General features: G+C 54.9%; 1 protein-coding gene across 4 annotated transcripts in view; it reads right to left on the bottom strand.

The window, feature by feature from the left end:
• Nucleotides 1–12,814, bottom strand: part of FBN2 (fibrillin 2) — a 140,806-nt gene that overhangs the window by 24,392 nt on the left and 103,600 nt on the right. For 3 of the 4 annotated variants that reach the window (XM_032968706.2, XM_032968705.2, XM_076073002.1), the window contains 9 exons: nucleotides 11,817–11,978; nucleotides 11,621–11,689; nucleotides 10,248–10,367; nucleotides 8,847–8,972; nucleotides 7,568–7,717; nucleotides 6,526–6,597; nucleotides 5,029–5,154; nucleotides 3,444–3,569; nucleotides 382–507 (listed from right to left, as the gene is read on the bottom strand). In XM_032968706.2, the coding sequence (XP_032824597.2) occupies nucleotides 382–507; nucleotides 3,444–3,569; nucleotides 5,029–5,154; nucleotides 6,526–6,597; nucleotides 7,568–7,717; nucleotides 8,847–8,972; nucleotides 10,248–10,367; nucleotides 11,621–11,689; nucleotides 11,817–11,978 (1,077 nt within the window). The remainder of the gene's footprint in view (nucleotides 1–381; nucleotides 508–3,443; nucleotides 3,570–5,028; nucleotides 5,155–6,525; nucleotides 6,598–7,567; nucleotides 7,718–8,846; nucleotides 8,973–10,247; nucleotides 10,368–11,620; nucleotides 11,690–11,816; nucleotides 11,979–12,814) is intronic. The other variant, XM_076073001.1, reaches the window with a different exon arrangement.

Raw genomic sequence — 12,814 nt, forward strand, 5'->3', positions numbered from 1 at the left:
GACGGTAGTGGTGAAGGTGGTGGTGAAGGTGGCGACGGTGGTGGCGTGGTGGTGGCGATGGTGGTGGCGACGGTGGTGGCTAAGGTGACGATGGTGTTGCCGGTGGTATTGACGGTGGTGGTGGAGGTGGCGACGGTGGTGGCGTGGTGGTAGTGGCGGTAGCGGCGGTGGTGGCGACGGTGGTGGCGACGGTGGTGGTGACGGTGGTGGTGAAGGTGGCGATGGTGGTGGCGGTGGTGGTGAAGGTGGCGATGGTGTTGCCAGTGGTGGTGAAGGTGGCGATGGTGGTGCCAGTGGTGGTGAAGGTGGCGATGGTGGTGCCGGTGGTGTTGACGGTGGTGGTGAAGGTGGCGACGTTGGTGGCGTGGTGGCGGTGGTTACCCATGCACATGGTGCTGTCGTCCGTCCCCTTGAAGCCGTTGTGGCAGTGGCAGCGGTAGCTCCCCCGGGTGTCCACGCACTCGCCGTGGCTGCACACGTTGGGGATCTCGCTGCACTCGTTGCGATCTGCCCCACACACAGACAAAGGACAAAGATCCACCACCCCCCGCCGCGTGGCCTTCAACAGACCGTTGGAGCAAGTGTCGTTAGCGAGTAGCACCGGCGGAGGCCGGCACGAGACACGAGTGGGCGACCGGCACCACGCCCGACCAGTTACTCATTTGAGGCTGAGTTGACCTAGCAGACGCCCAGGACTGGTTCAGATATCGGCCGTGAGTGGAAACTTGTAAACCTGGGCCGCTGGGGTTGTAGTGTGGTGTGCTAACCGCTGTGCCCACCCTTCCACGCCACACACACACAAACAACGGCACAGGCTCAACATCGTCAGTGTAAGGAAACAAATCCTCAACACCACGATAGCCCATTTGGGAAAGTCGTGGTGACTTGACTGGTGGCTTTATTGCGTTAAAACTTTTGAATTTCGTATTGGAACGTTTCCCTTGCCCCCGTGGGCGTATGGAAGCGGTTTTCCGCAATGGATCTTTAATAACGAGGGGGACCCTGGGGGCGACCCAAGCTGGGGACGACGACATTCACTGCCCATTCCTGTTTCTAAATTGACCCCATGGAGCCACGGTGGCTAGGAGATGTTACAGTGAGGGAAAAAAGTATTTGATCACCTGATGATTTTGTACGTTTGCCCACTGACAAAAAAATTATCAGTCTATAATTTTAATGGTAGGTGCATTTTAACAGTGAGAGACAGAATAACAACAACAAAATCCAGAAAGACGCATGTCAAAAATGTTATAAATGGATTTGCATTTTAATAAAGGAAATAAGTATTTGACCCCCTCTCAATCAGAAAGATTTCTGGCTCCCAGGTGTCTCTTATACAGGTAACAAGCTGAGATTAGGAGCACTTCCTTTAAGAGTGTGCTCCTAATCTCAGCTCGTTACCTGTATAAAAGGAGCACTTCCTTTAAGAGTGTGCTCCTAATCTCAGCTCGTTACCTGTATAAAAGACACTTGTCCACAGAAGCAATAAATCAGATTCCAAACTCTCCACCATGGCCAAGACCAAAGAGCTCTCCAAGGATGTCAGGGACAAGATTGTAGACCTACACAAGGCTGGAATGGGCTACAAGACCATTGCCAAGCAGCTTGGTGAGAAGGTGACAACAGTTGGTGCGATTATTCGCAAATGGAAGAAACACAAAAGAACTGTCAATCTCCCTCGGTCTGGGGCTCCATGCAAGATCTCACCTCGTGGAGTTGCAATGATCATGAGAACGGTGAGGAATCAGCCCAGAACTACATGGGAGGATCTTGTCAATGATCTCAAGGCAGCTGGGACCAGCTGCCTTGAGATCATAGTCACCAAGAAAACAATTGGTAACACACTACGCCGTGAAGGACTGAAATCCTGCAGCGCCCGCAAGGTCCCCCTGCTCAAGAAAGCACATACATGCCCGTCTGAAGTTTGCCAATGAACATCTGAATGATTTAGAGGACAACTGGGTGAAAGTGTTGTGGTCAGATGAGACCAAAATGGAGCTCTTTGGCATCAACTCAACTCGCCGTGTTTGGAGGAGGAGGAATGCTGCCTATGACCCCAAGAACACCATCCCCACCGTCAAACATGGAGGTGGAAACATTATGCTATGGGGGTGATTTTCTGCTAAGGGGAAAGGACAACTTCACCGCATCAAAGGGACGATGGACGGGGCCATGTACCGTCAAATCTTGGGTGAGAACCTCCTTCCCTCAGCCAGGGCATTGAAAATGGGTCGTGGATGGGTATTCCAGCATGACAATAACCCAAAACACACGGCCAAGGCAACAAAGGAGTGGCTCAAGAAGAAGCACATTAAGGTCCTGGAGTGGTCTCGCCAGTCTCCAGACCTTAATCCCATAGAAAATCTGTGGAGGGAGCTGAAGGTTCGAGTTGCCAAACGTCAGCCTCGAAACCTTAATGACTTGGAGATCTGCAAAGAGGAGTGGGACAAAATCCCTCCTGAGATGTGTGCAAACCTGGTGGCCAACTACAAGAAACGTCTGACCTCTGTGATTGCCAACAAGGGTTTTGCCACCAAGTACTAAGTCATGTTTTGCAGAGGGGTCAAATACTTATTTCCCTCATTAAAATGCAAATCAATTTATAACATTTTTGACATGCGTTTTTCTGGATTTTTTTGTTGTTATTGTCTCTCACTGTTCAAATAAACCTATCATTAAAATTATAGACTAATCATTTTTTTTGTCATTGGGCAAACGTACAAAATCAGCAGGGGATCAAATACTTTTTTCCCTCACTGTAACTACCTCACCTGGTATACAGGAGGTCGTGGGTTCGATCCCGACCCTGACGCCTGCTGCATATTTGGAGTTTGCGGTTTCTCTCTCTCTCCGTGGTCTCGTGGATTTTTCTCCGAGTCCTCTGGTTCTTCCCCCCAGAATTAGAATCAACAACACGCGTTTGGAGTATTTGGCTGATATAAATTTCCACGCGATAAGCTACTTCGTTGAGCTATCATTTGTGATAGCCAGGTCGCTTTTGAAGAAGAGCCAAATAGCTCAGTGGGCCTTACCTGGTAAAAATAAAGAAAATGTGTTTAAAGTTTACATCACAGCTGGTTCCAGTGTCGGCCCGGATAAAAGTGTGTGGCTCCGACTCTTTACACGCTCACACGGCAAGAAGCCCATCATACGCCAAGGCATCGTTTCGGCACCTTGATGCCGAGCACCGAGCCCACCTCGTCGGCCCGCCAAGGGCCCCCGTGGGAAAGCGCGTCGGGGTGCGCGAACCCAGAGCGTGAACCGCGTCCGGGCTCGCTGCGACGTGGCACTGCCCTCCCCGAGCCGCCCGGCTCTCCCCACCTCGTCGCCCGCTCGTGCCACGGCCGCGGGTCACCGAGGGCACGGGGGCCGGGAAGTCCTTGGCGCGAGCCGTGAGCGCAGCGCGGTGCCCGTGAGCGGAGCGCCGGCTCTCCCTTCCTCACCGATGCAGGCGCCCGCGGGGGAGAGCTTGTACCCGGCGCCGCACTCGCAGCGGTAGCCGCCCGGGATGTTGATGCAGTCCGCGTTGCGCTGGCACAGCGTGTCGCCGTTCACGCACTCGTCGATGTCTGCGATGGGGAGGGCGGGGGGGGCGGGCGCGATGTGGCCAAGTAAAGCGGCGGCATCGGCGCGGATTGAAATTAAGCGACGTTTTCACGCGTCAGGGAAACGTGCATTAAAGCATTAAAGCAGCGCTGTAAAGTCTTGCTGCTGTCGCTGCTTTATTTGTCGCCAGCAATCTGACTCCTCGTTCGGGGGGCTCCTCCGTCGGGCCGGGCGCCTGGGGCAGCCCCCCGCCCGCCCCGCCGGCCCTTGCCATGCTGACGAGGCCACCGGCAACGCATTAACGCCACAGACGTTTCGACTGCACTTGGTGTGTGCGTTCACTGCCCCACAAAGTGGTACTCCTCTTATCGACCCCTGAGGGATGGCGAGCCTAGTCTACCGCCAATCGGGCTTTGAAGTCGCAAATTGCGAAGCCCGCTCGCTCTGCCGCAGAGCCTTACCTGGTCGGAATTTATTTCCAGGCGCCAGGAAGTCAACATCCATGCGGCCTGCTTGGTATTTACACCAGGGGACCCCAACCCCCGGGCCGCGGACCGGTACCGGTCCGTGGGCTGTTAGGAACCGGGCCGCACAGCAGGAGGTGAGCAGGGGGGAGGGAGCGAAGCTTCATCATCATCTGTATTGATAGATGAAGCTTCAGCATCTGAATTGATAGATGAAGCTTCATCATCTGTATTGATAGATGAAGCTTCATCATCTGTATTTAAAGCCGCTCCCCATCGCTCGCATTACCGTCTGAGCTCCGCCTCCTGTCAGATCAGTGGCGGCATTAGATTCTCATATGAGCGCGAACCCTACTGTAAACTGCACATGCGAGGGATCTAGGTTGTGCGCTCCTTATGAGAAGAAGTCAGAATCCGACACTTATTTTAGTCCGCGCGTGGCCCGCCCCATTATTTTATTATTTACCACTTCCGTCCGCGCCTTTTTCCCACACTGCGCCCTTGTCTCAGTCACAGTGTTGGTAATCCCACAAGCTAACCCCTAGTAGCCACAATAAGTAAGCCCACAAGCTCTAACCCCTAGTAGCCACAATGAGTAAGCCCACAAGCTCTAACCCCTAGTAGCCACAAAGAGTAAAAAACAAACGTCGCTGGAGAGCTTCTTTGAAAAGGGGGAAAGACCCAAAGATTAACCCCCCCTCCCCCCCCCGGTCCGTGAAAAAATTGTCTTCCACGAAACCGGTCCCTGGTGCCAAATAGGTTGGGGAGCACTGGTTTACATGACGTGCGGTCCCTGGTGCCAGATAGGTTGGGGAGCGCTGGTTTACATGACGTGCGGTCCCTGGTGCCAGATAGGTTGGGGAGCGCTGGTTTACATGACGTGCGGTCCCTGGTGCCAGATAGGTTGGGGAGCGCTGGTTTACATGACGTGCGGTCCCGGGTGCCGAGCGGGTGAATGCGTAGCGCGACGATGGCGGCGATGACGCGTGGCGAGCGTGGGTCAGGGCAGGCGACCGACCTTCGCAGATGAGCAGCTGATCGCTGTAGCTGAAGCCCATGGGGCACTCGCAACGGAAGCTGCCCAGCTGATTGATGCACACGCCGTTGGCACACACCCCGGGGATCTCCCGGCATTCGTCGATGTCTGCAGGTCACCGGCACGCACTCGTGATCATCGTCATCATCGTCGTTATCATCGTTGTCATCATCATTATTTTTATCATCGTTGTCATCTTTATCATCGTCATTATCGTCATCGTCATCATCATCATCGTCATCATTTTTATCATCATTATCTTTATGATCGTCATATTCATCGTTATCATCGTCATCATCATCATCGTTATAACCATAAAAGCAAGCGACACCTCCAAGCAAGCAGGCCATAACGATAATGGATAGAAGCATGCAGGTACATGAGAAGAAGCACAGCTGTCGATCACCCACAAGTGGTGGTGGTGGTGGTAGTGGTGGGGTCACAATGGCAGCTAAGCCAGACTAGATGCCCTTTGGCGCGGAGTAATTTGTTGTCTGTTAACAAATTTGGGTGAAGGGGAAATTCATCGCCCCATACCCCATGACGCACCCACAAACATTCCACTTCAGTCTAACAAAATAATAATAATAGTTTAGAATTCATAACGATCACAGTTTCCATTCAGCCTCAGAGCACAGAACGACCCAGAGGCAGCCAGAACCGGCGCTAACAATTGCTTGAGCTCTGTTGTCCTACATTGAGACTTTTGGCCAACTCCGTTCACGGCACAGTTCTTTACACGCGTGGGAGGGAGCTCGAGAGCCCGGAAGAAAACCCCACGGGTGCGCGGGGTGGGCAACGCAGCGATGCCCCCGTCACGGGCGAGCGTGATCCGCCAACCCTCGCCGCTTGCCTCCGCGGTGCTGGGATTACAACGCCACCAGGAGCGCCTACTGTGGCTGGCACGGCACGAGTGGAGTCATGCGGTTGGCACACGACCCATTTGTTTTTGCCCCGGCACCGAGGTTCACACATCGCACCGGGTACTCATTTAAGGCTGAATCCACCTGAGGGTTATACACAAGACGGTGTGCGGACGCTAATTGGGAGTTGATGGCCATGAATTCAATGTAGATCACCAATGAACAAAGACAAAGATCCTCCGTATAGCCTGAGCAGACTGTGGGAACGGACTGTTGGGAGCAGTGTTGCTAGCGGATCACCTACGAAGGCCGGCACGGCACACGAGGGGGTGGGTGGCCGGCACCACGCACCGGCCGCCTTTGTCTCCCCAGTGCTGATGTTTACACTTCGCACCGGCTACTCATTTAAGGCTGAGTCAGCCTAGAAGTGGGGGGGGAGGGCTCAGGACGGGTTCAAATATTTCACCTCTGTTGTGGGTCATGAGCAGGGAATCGATCTCGGGTCACTGGGTTTGTAGCGTACCACACTGCCGCTCCCCACACCGCCGACCATCCGCCCCACGCGCACACACACGGCCAGGGGCAACACAGGGCTCTATCCACGTGCAGGACTTACCGACCGCCTTGCCCGTGTGGATGTCAATGATGAAGCCGGGCAGCTGGTTTCCGCACAGCTGCGTGTACCCCGCTGCAACAGAGAAGCGACGACGCACGACCACATTGACAAGACTCGTGAAGAAATGTTGCTTCCACGTTGTTTAGGGCGTTGGTTTTGTTTGTCTTCTCTCTCCATTCATCCCTCTTGGCGCAGACCCCCGACAACAACAACAAGAAGTAGTTTTCGATTTTCTTCCACATTTCATAGAAAAGTACGCGCCGAGGACAAACGCAGCCGGGGGAGCGCAACGACGCGCGGCCAAAGTTTGAATTTTTTTCGCGTCAGCTCCCAATACGCCGCGCCGTCGAAACGTCCGCGGGACGTCCGCGGGACGTTTTCTTGGCAGGAGCGAGCGGCTCCCCCCCTTGCCGACTCGCCGGGGGCCCCGACGGCGCGGGCGCCAAAACAAACGGGCACCGCGCCACGATCGCCGCCACGATAACACCCAGCGTGGGGCAGGGTGGGGGGGACACCAACAACAACAGCAGCAGCAGCAGCAAGCGGCTACATCCCACCTCGTTCGTTCTCACCCGTTAAGCAATGCCAGAGACCGATTTCACGAAACAAACCAACCGGGACCCTGCATCACGGGCAGGGTCGGACCCAGAGATTCCGAGCGCGTCTCTCCCGGAGCTCCTACCCCGATATACGTCTCCCAGTGGACCCCAAGTCTAATCCTTGGCCTGTGTAATATCGGCTTCTCAGAATTCCTTCTATGAAAACAAAACAATTCCATTTCAGTTCGTCGAATTTTACCCGAACCTGACTTTAGTGGGGAAAAAAAATAAATCTGACGGCGAGCCAAGCTTGGCAGCGGTTGTCGAGGGTAGTCAGGGTGGTCCAACCGCAGCAAAGGCGGCGGAGGCTCGGGTCCCACACGAGTGTGCTGAAGCGCGCGTCCGTGACAATGTTTCAAGCGTATTTTGCTTAACCGGGTAAGACCTCAGGAGAGGAGGACGAGACCGGACGGGCGAGAGCCTGGACGGGTGCGTCGCGTTACCGGTGGCAGGGGCGGGGCAGGCCTCGCACGGCTTGTGCCAGGCCTTGCCCACGTTGTAGGAGCAGCAGCACATCTTCTTGGTGAGGTTGTACGGCAGCTCCCCCTCGCACGTCTCGTTGTAGCTCTTGTAGCAGAAGCTCTTGCGCATGTCTGCACGCAACGGCGGGGCGTGCATCAAAGCACGCAACTCGAGTTATTGCCGAGCAAACAAAACTTAGAGCAGCCTGTTCTGGAGGCCCCAAACAGGCCGAGGTATCGGTTTCCCCACCGATAGATACATGGCCGGGGGTATAACTCAGCCGAAGAGGACTACAGTAGCACAGTGCGTGCACACAACTGCATCACCACTTTCCCACCCATGCCAAGACAATCATCAGGCCGCCCACTCTTTAACCGCAAAGGCCGCCGGCGAAAGTGATCGTGAGCGCCAATTAAAGCCATCAGTCCACGGCAGCGGGGGCACGGGTGGCCACCGTGCGTGGCCACCCGTGCCTCCACTTGTGCGGCCACCCGTGCCTCCACTTGTGCTGAAGGTTACACACCACACCGGCTCCTCGTTTAAGGCAGAGGTTCACCTGGGTGAGGTGGCCCCCCAAGACATCGGCATTATCCATGGCCAGGGATCGCACCCCCCAGGTAAGTGGTTCCACAGCGCAGTGCGCGAACCAATTAACCCCCTCCACTCCCCGTTACACGTCCACGCAAAGACAAAGATCCCCCGTATAGTCTGAAACAGATTATTGAGGCAAGTGCTTGTTCGCGAGCAGCACCTATGAAGCGCGGCATGAAATGTGGGTGGTCAACCCCATGCCTGGCCCCCTTTGTGTCCCCAGTGACGATGTTCACACATCACACCAGGTCCTTGTTTAAGGCTGGGTTGACCTAGGGGAGCGTCCAGTACCGGTTCAGATATTCCCTGGCACTGTTAGTCGTGAGCAGGATTCCAACTCGGGTCGCTGGCTTCATAGTGCAGTGCGCTAACCGCTGCACTACCGCTCCCCACACGCACAACAACAGAGACACAAGCACACACACACACAAGCGAAGCAAATAACAGAGCCCTACCAACCACTCTAGTCATATAGCCATGCACAAGGCGGTTTAGTATCCCATTGAATATTTTATCTTGGGGCGTCAAACCCCCGACCCTTCTCCGGGGGGGGGTGGGGGGGAGGGGACATTTTCTGGAACTCAGCTGCGGGCAGCTCCCCCACCCCCACACGTGGACACAAGAAACGGACGAACCGACCCTCCGGCGCTGGCAGCGGCCGGCTCTCACCCATGCAGCTGTTGCCTCCGTGCACCTGCACGTAGTCGGAGGGGCACACGCAGGTGTAGTTGCCCAGCGTGTTGTAGCACGTGCCCGGGCCGCACACGCCGGGGCTCCGCGAGCACTCGTCGATGTCTGCCTCCGACAGACAAACGAGAGGGACGGAGATTACGCCGTGCAGCCTCGGGCGGACGCTTAGGGGGGGGGGTGCTGCCGGCGAGTGGCGGCCTCGGGAAGGCGACACACGCGTCGTGCAGGACAGCAAAGAGGTGCGTTGAAATACGCGAGCGGTTTGGTAATACAAATTAGAATATCCTCTATTGAGCTTGGAAAGCGTCACTTAAGTCTCAAAGAGGGGGCCCTCAACTCAATGGGAACGGCAGGGCGGGTGGAGGGAGCTTAGCCAATTCCATATCCATTTGTATTTTGCGTTTTGTGGCACCGCGTTTTGCGGGGTGTTACCTCCCTCGCACGGTACGCAGGAGGTCGTGGGTTCGATCCCGACCCTGACACCTTTTTTATATATGGAGTTCGTGGCGTCTCTCCCCCCGTGGTGACATGGATTCTTCTCCGGGTCCTCCGGTTATTCCCTCCACATTGAGAATGAACGTGCGTTTAGCGTATTTTGGCTGCTAGAAATTTCCACGTGATGATACGCCACTTCGTTGAGCTATCATTTGCGGCCAGGTCACTTCTGAAAAAGAGCTGTATATCTCAGTGGGCCTTACCAGGTAAAATAGAAATAGTTTCGTCTCGTTTTTAGTTTATTTGGGAGGAAACTGGAGAACCCGGAGAGAATGCAAGATGGCCTCTCCAAAAGTTCAACACAAATGGATTCAAGAACCCACTTGCTATACTGCCCACTTATTATATGGTGAGGTATCATATCCCTCCTCGCCTAGTACGCAGTAAGTCGTGGGTTCAATCCTGGACCCTGGCGATGCCTGTTGTATATTTGGAGTCCGCAAGTTCTCCTTCCCTGTGGTGGTAATGTGGATTTTCTCTGGCTCCCTGCGGTATTGCCACCCACCACATTTAGAATCAACACGGGTTTAGATTACGTGATGAAGATACAAGCCACTTGTGTGTGGCCAGGTCGCCTCTGAAAAATAACTAATAGCTTAGTGGGCTTTAGCTGGCAAATAAAATAGCTTAGTTTCAGCTTACATCATGGCCATCTAGGCTGTGCAGTGGCCTAGCGAGTTTCGCGAGTGTTAACACATCGGTGCACGATACACCGAATCCTTACCACTGGAGTCTAGGGTCACACGGGCCGCGCAAGCGAGGACCGATCACGTTGCCGCTTGCTCCTTTTATGATCTCCCTTCGGTGGAAACGCACGAGCCGAGAGATTGCGCGGGACGGGCGCGGGATGGGCGCACAAGCAGGGCGGCAACGCGCGGTACGCACCCTCGCAGATGCGCTCGTTCCGGAAGTACCCAGGCGGGCACACGCACATGTACGTTCCAAACGTGTTCACGCAGTTCCCACCCTGGCACAGCCCCGGCAGCTCCTGGCACTCGTCAATGTCTGCATGGATGGCGCACACACACACACACAAAGGCAAAGATCCCCCATATAGCCTTGGAACAACTTGTTGGGGCAAGTGCTGTTAGCGAGCGCCTATGAAGGCCGGCACGGCGCATGAGGGGGTGAGTGGCCAGCGCCACGTCCGGCCGCCTTTGTCTCCCCAGTACTGATGTTGACACAACGTGCCAGGTACTCAATTGAGGCAGAGTCGACCTAGGGGAGGCACAGGACACGTTCAGATCTTCGCCACTGTTCTATTGCCGTGAGCGGGAAGGGAATTCGTTTGATCGGGTTCGTAGCGGAGTGCACTAACTGCTGCGCGACCACTTGTTTTCCTTCCCCGCACCTCCGATTATCACGCTTGGCTACGTGCGGTGGCTACGTACGGTGCAAAAGAAGTTCAACATAAATACAACACACACAAGTGGCACGTTCGCTCGGGCAACAACGAATCATAGCAACAGCTGCATGAAGCGTCAGGCACCTCGAAATTGGCCCCGCTAAGTAACATCACGTGCTATGAAAGTGAAGCAAAGCGGAGTTCGAATCGCAATCTGTGACAGCAGCCCTGTAGTCTGTAACGTATATGTCGGGCTTTGCTGCAGTGCGGCCATCATACAAATATAGTCCCGTATAAATTGCATTTACGAAGAGTTTAATTGCAGCCGCAACAAAAACGAATTTTCCGTCTCCTCCAAATTCAACTCCGATCGTTCCCTTGGCGCCGTGGCAGGAGGGGAAGAAAATTCCCATTTGGAATTTGCGTAGCTGAACGTCTCTGTGGGCCCCTGGGCTTCATCATCACGACCAGGGACACCAAACTTGTATATAATCTCTTCAACAAACGCACTGCATACGTCAAAAAACACCAAATTTAGAATTGCCATAGATGGAAGTCAACGAACTTAAAGTGAACGTAATGGGTGTAGTCATTGGTGGCGGGGCCGAGACCATCAACTCACTACACTTGAGGACCCGGTTTAATCGCAGGCAGCAGCTGCCTGGATTCGAACCCAGGATCTCAGCGGTGCCAACTCAGCCAGGATCTCAGCGGTTCCAACTCAGCGTCTGTGGCCTCTGAGCCGACCTGGTCAACCTTCCACCTCTTATTCACAGCGATGGCTGAGACCCAAATTCAAAGCAAGGATCTCACGTGGTACCGGCTCAGTCTCGGACAAAGTAGTAGCCCTATTAGGCCACCCGGCCAACTTCTGCCCAAGGCATGTTAAATGTAAACGTGTAATAAGTGTTACCTTCCAGGATGACTGTGATTGGATTTGGCCTGAAGCCCTCTCCTCCGGGACACAGGGTCTTGTACTCATCTGTGGAATGCAGCAGCAGTAGCAGCATTGAGGAGGGTCACAGGAAGCACTGTGAGCAGGAACAAAGCCTGTCTGTAAGGCCCCTTTACACGTGGGAGGCCGGACCCATGAGCTCGTGACCTCTGACCTGTGCTGGAGGCTGGGCAGATCTCGCAGGGGTTTCCCCAGGCGCGTCCGAGCGAGCAGCAGCAGGAGGCGCGCGTCACCCCGACGCCGATCTCCGCGCTGCAGCTGAACCCCCCGTCGCCTCGCGGCTCCGGCTCAAAGAAGCAGCTTCCCACACGCGTGTCTGTGGCACAAGGACGAAGATCCCCGTATTTAGCCTTGAACAGACTGTTGGGGCAGGTGCTGTTAAGGAGCGCCTATGAAGGGCGCAATGGCGTAGGAAGGGGTGGTGTGGCCAAAGCCAAGTCCGGCCACTTTGTTTACCCAGATCTGATGCTTTACACACCACATCGGGTACTTATTTTAGGCTGCGTTAACCTAGGGGAGGCCCAGGACAGGTTCAGATATTCGCTACACTCCCGCCCCTCTTACCAGCACACACGCACGTACACTTGCACATGTACACAAGCGCCTATATATTTAGCACTTACACAATCACAAGCAGGCGCGTGCACGTGCGTACGCACACGTATAAAGACGCACGCTCACACGTATGCACGCACACAGAGGCAGGCTTCAGTTTGGCGTGTCACAGCTGTAATGTCTGGGCCAAATTCATATCCAGGTGCGAGTGTGGACGGGCGGACTCGGCTATGAAGTAGGTCAGGGCGTACACGTGCACACGAATGCCTGCACGCTCGCCTAGGACGCATCTCCTTGACTGATCACAGGCCATGCAAGCCCTGTCACGTGGTGGGATTTTAAAAATAACATATGCATTCTGAATCTGGGGGGAAGAAGTATGTGAAAACGATTAACGAAATAACAAACACTTGGCGGAGGCCAAGGATGACAAAGCACAGATGTCCGCGGCGAGGCCGAGGGAGCGTGGCCGACCCTGGCCTCGTTTCGGCGAGACGGGCGCTGGTGCCCACGCGGTCCGCGACGAGGAGGCCCGTCGTCATCGCTGCACCGTCCGGCCTTCGTCTACCGCAGCGTTCTTCATCGCAAGGCCCGCGA

This window comes from Petromyzon marinus, chromosome 40 (assembly GCF_048934315.1).
Source record: "Petromyzon marinus isolate PM22_M1 ecotype Great Lakes invasive population chromosome 40, UKy_Petmar_22M1.pri1.0, whole genome shotgun sequence".
NCBI classification, from domain to species: Eukaryota; Metazoa; Chordata; class Hyperoartia; order Petromyzontiformes; family Petromyzontidae; genus Petromyzon; species Petromyzon marinus.